Here is a 10,275-nt window from a genome sequence, read left to right on the forward strand (position 1 = left end):
CGAGTCTCATGTGGAATACGACTGTCTCCCTTTTCAGGAGAAGAAAAGGCCCAGGATCCCTTTATGAGGTCCTATAATTAGGAAGAGTCCTCCTGAGGCACTAACAGAGCCTGCTCTTCACTCCAGGCCACTCTGAAGCCCTCACCATGTCTTCGCAGAGCAACGCCCTAAGAACCACAGGGGAAGAGGCTCTGAAAACCATCTTGTTTTTCCAGATGGGCACTGGGGCTCTGGCCAATGTCACCCTCCTCTTCCGTAACTTCTCTCCAGTCTTGCATGGACACAAGCAGAGGCCTCCCCACATGATTCTCACCCACGTGGCTGTAGCCAATCTCTTGGATTTTCTGTCTGCCGGGATTCCCTACATGGAGGCAACTTTTGTTTTGAGGAAGCGCCTGTCCAGTCTTGGGTGTAAATTTGTATATTACATACACAGAGTGGCTCGCAGCACCACCATGTGCTCCACCTGCATCTTGAGCACCTGTCGGTTCCTCACGCTCATCCCGGGGAGGATGGTGTGGACCATGCTCAGAGGACAAGCCCCCAAGGTCATTCATCCTTCCTGTTGCATCTGCTGGATGTTCAGTATCTTCATGAATACCTATGTTCCCATGAGCGTCACTGGTGCACAGGACGTGGGAAATAGTACTGACACCCGAGGGAAGTGGTTCTGCTCCTCCGTGCATCCCAGTGCAAGCACAGTCATCCTGTGGGTTGCCGCGGAATGCCGTGTTTATTGGCCTCATGGTCTGGTCCAGTGGTTCCATGGTTCCCCTTCTGCACAGGTACCACCAGAGAGTGCCGTGTGTTCACAGCCCCAACAGCTTCCACAAACACCCCCTGGAGACCAGAGCTGCCCACACCATCGTGTGGCTGGTGGCCACCTTCGTCAGCTTTTATGTGAATTCCGTTGTCACTTTTTATCTTACTGCCTTTGTAGATTTCCGTCTGTGGTTGATACAGACCTCTAGTATTTTGGCTTTATGTTTCCTAGCTTTTAGCCCCTTCCTGCTGATCCTTCGCAACCCTGGGCCTCCTAGGTCCTGCTCTTGAGTTGTTAGAGATCAGACGTAAATGCGTGGAAGCCAGCTTTGATAACCGTGACCACTCTATTCAGTGACCATTTACTCAGCACCAGTGTTTTTATACAACCTTAGAGGGTAAATCTGATACTGGGGCTGCCGTGGGAGATCTCAAAGTCAACTCACCAATCATGAGCTTAAGACAGACATACAAGGGCGCCTGGGTGGCTCAGTTGGTTAAGCGACTGCCTTCGGCTCAGGTCATGATCCTGGAGTCCCGGGATCGAGTCCCGCATCCAGCTCCCTGCTGGGCGGGGAGCCTGCTTCTCCCTCTGACCCTCCCCCCTCTCATGCTCTCTGTCTCTCATTCTCTCTCTCGCAAATAAATAAAATCTTAAAAAAAAAAAAAAAAAGACAAACATACAAAACTGTTAAGGAAACATGTCTTCCCTCTCGACCAGTGCTGATGCTGAAACAAAGTTTCTTTCTTCAGGAATATTCAAAGTGTTTCTGCAAATTTTATCTCCGTGTGGGCACGGTGAACACCTCGCATACACTGGTACACAATCTAATATTACAGGTAAATACTACGCCGGAGGGGGGGCAGAGGCTTTGTTTCACAGATGCAGGTAAGAAACCTGGTAGATGGAGAGGTGTTTTCTGCCTGACTTGATTACTGCATTTCACTCCTATTTCTCTAATATGCTGTAGTCCGACACAGAAAATCGGGTTGTCCAGTGGGTTGCTTTGCCTTTATACCTTGTGGGTTTTCTTTACATGGCTGACCCTCAGTGAAGTTCATCGATTGGATAAATGAAGTAATATTAAGGAGGGTTTACAGCTGCCATCTATAAACTTGTTACTCAGATTTTCTAGTTTATCATTGAAATACAGAAACTGGGGACTCAGTTTTTTTCTTTGTCCTATCTGCTTTTTTCTCTCTTTTTCCTTTTGCCTCCTTTTGGGACAGTCTGGTATTTTTTAAATTAATGGTGTTAAGGTATAACTATTTTTAGTGGTTGTCGTAGTTGTTTTATTTATTTTTTATTATGTTCAATTAGCCAACATATAATATATCATTAGTTTTTGACCTAGTGTCAAACGATTCATTAGTTGCGTATAACACCCTGTGCTCATCACAACACATGCCCTCCTTAATACTCATCACCCAGTTACCCCATTCCCCACCCTCTTCCCTTCTGTAACCCTCAGTTTGTTTCCTGGAGTCCAGAGTCTCTCATGGTTTGTCTCCCTCTCTGATTTCTTCCCATTCAGTTTTCTCTCCCATCCCCTATGGTCCTCTGCACTATTTCTTATACTCCACATATAAGTGAAACCATATGTAATTGTCTTTCTCTGCTTGACTTATTTCACTTAGCATAATCTCCTCCAGTTCCGTTGATGTAAATGGTGGGTATTCATCCTTTCTGATGGCTGAGTAATATTCCATTGTGTATATGGACCACATCTTCTTTATCCATTCATCTGTTGAAGGGCATCTCGGCTCTTTCCACAGTTTGGCTTTTGTGAACATTGCTGATTGTAGCTGTTTTAAAGTGGATTTCCAACGTATTACATTCCAGTTAGAACTACTGTTGACCCATTTCACAGATTATGTAAGAATTTTACAATAGTGTAATTCCATATACCTTATAATGTTTTATGATATTGTTTTTATAAATTTTTATTCTACATATGTTTTTACCCACAATTAATGCTATTATTTTTGCTGTCATGAGCCAGTTGTCTCTTAGAGAAAATAAGAAATGATAAAATATAGATTACACATGTATCCACATGATTGCCAATTCTGCTGATAATAATTCTTTTTTGTGTGTTTTCCTCTGGTATAATTTTCCTTCAGTATGAAACACCTCCTTCAGCTTTTTTGAAGTACAGATTTGCTCTATGTGAGTTATTTCAGTATTTATCTAAACATATCTTTATCTCACTGTTTTTCCCATTAAATTATACAAAATGTCTATTTGAAAAAAGGTAATAAAATGTGATCAATAGGGATGCCTGGGTGGCTCAGTCGTTAAGTGTCTGCCTTCGGCTCAGGTCATGATCCCGGGGTCCTGGGATCGAGCCCCGCAACGGCTCCCTGCTCCACGGGAAGCCTGTTTCTCCCTCTCCCACTCCTCCTGCTTGTGTTCCCTCTCTCGCCGTGTCTCTCTGTCAAATAAATAAATAAAATCTTTAAAAAAATGTGATCAATAACAAAGATGTATTCAGCACTATCCAACCTCATTTTAAAAATTGAGAAATTCAATGCCTTTGAATTAATTTTATTTTTACAATTATTAATCTGATATCATTTCAAATATACATAATTTTCTTCCTTACCCAGATACCCCAACAATTAATACTTTACTACATTTGATTTATTAACTAATTTCTGTACATTTTATTCTGTTATCACCTTTTTTTTTTTTTTCTGAACCACTTGAAAGCAATGTGTGTACACCGTAAACTCACTGGTGTGGTTTTCCCTACAACAAAGACACTCCTGCAATAACAACATACTGTCCTTTGATTTAGAAAATCAGTGTAGACACATCACCACTGCTCTATCCATGGGTCATGCTCAAATTTTCCAACGGATCCGAAACATCTCCTTTTCCTTTCTGGTTGGAATTACCCACCAGGAATGTGCACTTTGTCGCTGTGTCTCTTCCTTGTTCTCCAGTATCAAACTGTTATTGCTGACTTTCCCTTTCTTTCGTATCCTTGCCCTACTTCGTTCTGTTGAATGACCCTCCCCGTGGGTCTCTCTGGGCTTCCTCAAGACCAGACTCAGCTCACATTTCCTCGGTAGGAGGACCTGGGAAACGTTGCTGTTCTCTTCCCAGTGCTTCACACCAGGACACGCACGGTGTTCACCCATCCTAACGGTGCTTATGTTCACCTTGATCACCTGGTCAGGTTGGCATCTGCCAAATCTCTCCATCTTATGTGTACCATTTGGTCTTTGCAACTGATTTAGCACATTATGGGGAGATGTCCTGAGATTGTCCCACTGTGTTGTTCCTTGTCACCTTACACTCATGTGCCTTAGCTATCACAGCTCCCATCGGAACAACCAACAGGATGGTTCTCTAACATCAGCCCTCAACATTAATTAGTAGGAATCTACTGAAGGAAGAGGCTTCCCTTCACCCCATGTATTTATTTAATCATCCATCCATTCTCTTTTATTCACGTCCAAAGGATTCCTAAATTCCTGTATGGTTCAATGGATTGCATTGTGATGCAATCGTTTTCTGTTTTCATGTTCGTGTCGTCCCAGATTGGCCAGTGGAAGATCTGTATGGCTGTATGATTTAACAAAAGGAATCACTGTAGGCTCATCTTGTGCTGCTCAAGACGTAGCCCTGGTATCTACCACTTCACCAAAGAATAAGATCCCCTCAATGGAGGTTGGTTGCTGGAAACCAAGACCTGCTTTTAGCTTTGTGCATTGTTACCAGCGTGCCATTGCTTCTGGGACCTCTCAGCAAAAAGCTCATAATTAGGTTTCATACATGTGCACACATGCATGTGCGTAATGAACTAGGAGTTATTCACATATGAGTTATTCACATTTGAATTCCTCCCATCAGAACCAGCCCCTAGGATTCATTCTAGCTTCTGCCTGTTCTCTGCTTATAAATATTTCCTCCAACAGTGAGAAACCTGTATTCCATTCTATTTGCTCAACACTTACATGCTCGAGGATCCCACTCATAGCCACAGTGCCTGAGTCCTCTGCCTACTTTCCCCCATCCCTCCAGTACCTTCATGCAATGCAGGTTTGCTTCTACTGTTCCTTCCCATGGCTCCCCTACCTCCTCACCACCTGCATCCCTGGGTGTGTGGTGACTAAAGCACACAACTATACAGCTGTTTTGTCCGCTTCTGTCCTCACTGCCCTGCAATCTAGAGGGTTCCCATGCCACCACCAGGGTGCCTCTGCAGCTCTACCAACCGCATGGTAGCCTGAGAGGGGGAAGGATGTGGCAAGAGAGGGAAGAACAAGGGAAAGAGAGAGAAGGAGAGAAGGAGGTGTCACCCTAATTTCTGAAGGTCTTTCTTACTGGATGCAAAATTCTAGGCTGACCCTTGGCTTCTTTCCTTTCATTTGCCCAAGATTCCACAGCTGGAGTGGCAGAGCCAGCAACCAAAGATAGATGGGTCTGGTAGCAACTAGTAAATGTAGAAGGAATGATGGAATTAGAATATCATCGATTGACAACTGCCATAGAAAAAAATTATTTGGTAGTGTGTGTTTTTTTTTTAATCCTCTGACATTTTCGTGTGGCCAGATCTAGAAGGATCCATTTTACTTCGGCCCCAAAGTAGTTTTGGTGGGAGTTCATTTCAGTTCTCACATCTGGCCACCCAAAGGCCATGACAGTTTCTGCCCTGACTTCCATCCACTCCCATATCCCACACTTTCCAATCCATAGAATGTGCTGCTTTGAACCATCCAAGGACAGGTCTTGGGCTCAGCATTTTCACGTGGCTGTGATGGGCAGGGTCTCTCTTGGTTCCACATACAATTTTATTGGAACCAGAGGCCTTAACTCCAGATTCTTCTAGTTTTGGCACTTGAGAGAACATCTAAGTTCAAACACCTGTGAGCCTTCTAGGGGAAGTGTACATGGAGATCACCAAATCTGTGGCATGAGTAAATGACTTGGATAGTAAGTATCTGCAACTAACAACAAATCCTATCTCCATAAGTAATTAGCTCTGTAGAAGGAAAATGTGATGAGCGTAGCTCTGTGGAAAGCAAGCAAAGGGAACTAAGGGAGATGGTGGGTCTGACCACATCAAATGTTACCACAGTCAAAAGGACATCTGCAGACCCTAAATCATTGCTGTTGAGCCAGATAAGCACAGGTCCACAATTATTGTGGAGATTGTTCTCGTTATAGTGACTGTAACAGATTACCCATTTGTTTATCCTTTTTATGAAGGCATACAAATTTACCTCTGGGCTATGAGATCTTATGTTCCTAACAGTAAAGCACACAGTCCGTTAGGTGATTCAACATTTTATGAATCAGAGCAGAGATCCAACCACATCAACCATGGTGCCATTTTTTAACATTTCTGCTTTATTCATGCTCTCAAATAATCATTATCTTCTTTTAATGCTTGTAGTTGATGATGTTTAGTTTACTTGCACAATTGGAGTGAGGAGGTTGGGGGGAAGTGGTCGACTGGGACATTCCAAAAGGCAACATAGAAGCGATGATGTGACACTCCTATCATGAGCTCTCCCCAGTTGTTCATTCCTCTTTGAACGCATTAACTGATAAAGGTTTTCACCCCATGAATGCATCATTATAGCGATGTCTGTTAATAGGAACAGCCAGCTGTTCCTAGCCAGAGTATAATTATCGTTCTCCAGGGTAAGGAAATATGAGGGAGATATAAATGAAACTAGTTCTGCTCAGTGTAAATGATGGTTTAAAGTAGACAAGGTGTTCCTGAAGGGTGCGTGTGTAGGGGGAAGGTTGTGATACTATTGTCTACAGTTTTGTGTGCTTGAAAACGTCCATTAAAATTTGTATTTTATTTTTTTAAAGTGTTTTAATTTTTAAAAAATATTTAAGTAATCTCTATATCCAACGTGGGGCTCAAACTCATGACCCCAATATCAAGAGTTGCACGTTCCTCCGACTGAGTCAGCCAGGAGTCCATAAAATTTGTATTTTATTTTTTAAAGATTTTATTTATTATTTGTTTGAGAGAGAGTGAGAGAAAGTGCATGATCGGGGGAGGGGCAGAGGGAGAGGGAGAAGCAGACTCCCCGCTGAGCAGGGAGCCCGATGTGGGGCTGGATCCCGGACCCTGAGATCATGACCTGAGCCAAAGGCAGATGTTTAACTGACTGAGCCACCCAGGCATCCCTAAAATTTATATTTTAATGAGCAAATGTTAAATAGTGCTCTTTGAAATTATAAATGTTCAAACTAATATAAAATATTGTGGGTGAAATATAGTGTTAAAGAATTAGCCCTAAAAGTAGAATAAAAAACATGAGGTCATAGTCAATAGTAAACAAAAGACAGCAAAAAGAACAATTTCTTGGTGAAAAGACTGTTGGAAACCCATAGGGAGTGTATGGTTGTCCCAGGGGTTGGGGGCACTATGGACTTTAGATACCAGGGTGGGTGGTGGGCACTGGAAGTCTGAATTCCTTTGTTATCACTTATGTTTCCTATATGGCTTTGCCCTTCACCCAATGTGTAGGCTCAGGAATGCTTCATGTGCAAATGGTCCAGAATAAAGAGGGGAGTCTGGTTACTCAATGAGAGGCACAGGAGGCGGGCTGAATGGGGACTTGGAAGGGAAATTATCATCTTGTTTGGAGTCATGTGGGGATTAGGGATACCTGTATTTTGAGGTGGGAAAATGCTTTCAAAATGGGGTATTTTCCAGACTAAAAAGACCTAGGGCCATAAACAGCAAGAAGCATGGAATTTAAAGTCATGTTAAGACCAGAGTCCTGACCCAGTGAGGATGGTCAGTATTTTGGAAAGATGAAAAAGCACTGAGGAACATACCCCATTGGAAATAAAGGGAGCCCTCTAGGGAGCTTTCCTGGTGTTACTGGAAGCTGGCCCCCCACACACAGAGGGCAGGAAGGGACCGAAGAAGGAGGCAGGCCACTCCAGGTTGGTAGATGGCAATTTTAATAAGCAAAATTTTAATAAGCAAAGCAAATACGAGGCTTGTCTCGGGCAGCAGCAAGATGAATGGATCCCTGAATCTGCCTTCCAAACCTTCTAAGTTTATAAAGAGGTGCTAATTGGGCTCAGGCAGGTCTTTTCAACATCACATCACTATCTCAAGGCTATGCCCTTGGAGCAGCCTCTGGAAGTGGGAAAGGCAAGCAAATCCACGTTCCAAGGTCAGGAGAGAGGATGAGGAACCTGAATACCCAGGTGCAGCTCATGGGTAAGTCGGCGGTCACATCTTTTTTTTTTTTTGAGAGATAACGAGAGAACATGAGCAAGAGCAGAAGGGGAGGGGAATAGGGAGAGGGAAAGAGAGAGAATCTTAAGCAGGCTCCCTGCAGAGTGGAGAGACTAACACAGGGAAAGGGGGTAGGGAGGGAGGGCTCCATCTTGCGACCAGGGGATCAGGACCTGAGCTGAAATCGAGTTGGAAGCTTAACTGACTGAGCCAACCAGGTGCCCCAGTGGTCACATCTTCTTCTTTTCTTTTTAAAGATTTTATATATTTATATGAGAGAGAGAGAGAGCAAGCGCTAGAGAGAGAGCATGAGCAGGGAGAGTGGTCACATCTTCTTGTTCCCCAAGTCCTTGATGTGCTTTTCTGTGTCCTTTTAACTCCTGATTACAACTTTGGTTCTGAATATGGTTTTCCACAGGGAGCTAGAAAACTTTTTTATGCCAGCTCTTTGGCTAACCTCACCCCAATCTTCTTGTTAATTGCCAACAACTGTCCTTAATCATCTGAAGAGAATGATGGTGATTTGCACTGGGGATTAAATTAGCTCCTCACTGGAGATGCCCCAGGCTCTCCCTGCAGAGGGTCACCAAGACTACAGCTGACATGGTAAGAGCATCTCTGTGGGGAGATCGGGTCCAGGAACCCTGTGTCTGTAACTCTGGCTCGTTGTGATTGACACTTCCCTGCACAGAGCTCTGGAGCAAAGACCAGCCAGGTGAGTGGTTCCTTCTGTTCAGGGCAAAACCCAGGAGAGCAGGAACTTGGGGATGTGGTTGGGCACCAACATGGATTGGGCAGGACGCACGCCAACCCTGCCTCACTCTGAGCATCTGCATCTATGCCACAGCTGGGTGGAGGTGTGAATTAGGGAGCACAGAGTGGGGTTTCCAGAGGGGTCATAGGAGGCCTTACTGCATGAGACTCAAGTCAGATCTTTTGCCAATAAGGAAGGTTCCATGGGATTCATTGAATCCCATGCACCCTGCAGTGCCAGGGAATTTGCAGGTCATTATAATTCAAAGGAGAGACCAGCATAAACTTGCTTTATTTCCTCCTGCTGTTGTTGGAGGTGATATGGAACAGTAGGAGGGACTGTTTGCTCTCTGTGTCTAGACACTGTGGCTGAAGTATCCATCAGTGGATCAGGAGACTACTCACCCAGCTCAGTGTAGGAGGAAGAGAAAGGATATAGGAGTGAAGAAACAAACAGGGATATGATGATGGAGAATGGCGGTCAGGTGTCTATGAGCAGGTGCAGCTGGGTGGGCTGGAGCTTGAGAAGGTGTAAGACATGGGAGGTGATGGGAGGAGGGGCTTCCAGGAGGAGGAAGATGAACGTGGGTTGCGTAATGAAATGAAAACAGGTCTCTGGTTCTTTCTAGGGAAGTGAATTCAGCTGACTGTAGGAATGAAAGGGAGCGAGGATGGGAGTGGAGTGGGAAATGCAGTTGGCTGCCTGACCATGGATGTTGTCCCCCCTCACATTCTTGCCAGTGGTGAGTAGAGAGATGAGTCTTTTACAAAAGCCAGCTCTGGGTTGCATCAACCTTTTCGATTGTTTTTCTGGTTTCATTGTCATTATTTCTGCTCTGACATTTGTTATTTCCTTCCCTCTAAGTACTTTGGGCTGAGTTTTTTTTTAGTTCCTTGAGGTATAAACTGAGGTGGTTTGTTAAGATCTTTGTTTCTTCTTCTTTTTCTTTTTTCTATTAAAGATTTTAAGTAGTCAGGGTGCCTGGGTGGCTCAGTCAGTTAAGCATCTGCCTTGGGCTCGGGTCATGATCTGGGGGTCCTGGGATTGAGCCCAGCGTCAGGCTCCCTGCTCAGGAGGGAGTCTGCTTCTCTCTCTCTCCCTCTGCCTCTCCCCCACCTTGTGCTCTCTCTCACTCTCTCAAATAAATAAAATAAAATCTTAAAAAAAAAGATTTTAAGTAATCAGTACACCCAACACAGGGCTCGAACTTACAAACCGGAGACCAAAAGTTTCGTGCTCCACCGACTGAGCCAGCCAGGCACCCAGATCTTTCTTTTTTCTTAAGGTAGGCGTTTATAGCTATAAACATTCCTCTTAGAACAGTTTTTGCTGAATCCCATACATTTAGTGTGTTGTGTTTCCCCTTAGGCTTGTCTCAAAGTATTTCGTGGTTTCCCTTTGATTTCTTCTTTGCCCCATGGGTTGTTCATGAGTGTGTTGTTGAATCTGTGCATGTTTGTGAATTTTCCTGTTTTCTGCTGTTACTGATTACTAGTTTCATGCCGTTGTGGTCCGAAAAGATACTTGATA

The 10,275-nt window shown here is 44.1% G+C and overlaps 1 protein-coding gene across 1 annotated transcript; it reads left to right on the plus strand.

Moving 5' to 3' along the window:
• Positions 1-1,396, plus strand: LOC102730402 (vomeronasal type-1 receptor 3-like). Its single transcript, XM_031019175.2, is given in 2 exon segments — positions 1-725; positions 727-1,396. Coding segments are annotated over 2 exon segments (906 nt in total). The 5' UTR covers positions 1-146; the 3' UTR covers positions 1,054-1,396.
• Positions 1,397-10,275: the final 8,879 nt, after the last annotated feature.

This window comes from Leptonychotes weddellii, chromosome 16, assembly GCF_054177405.1.
Source record: "Leptonychotes weddellii isolate Sample4059 chromosome 16, ASM5417740v2, whole genome shotgun sequence".
NCBI classification, from domain to species: domain Eukaryota; kingdom Metazoa; phylum Chordata; class Mammalia; order Carnivora; family Phocidae; genus Leptonychotes; species Leptonychotes weddellii.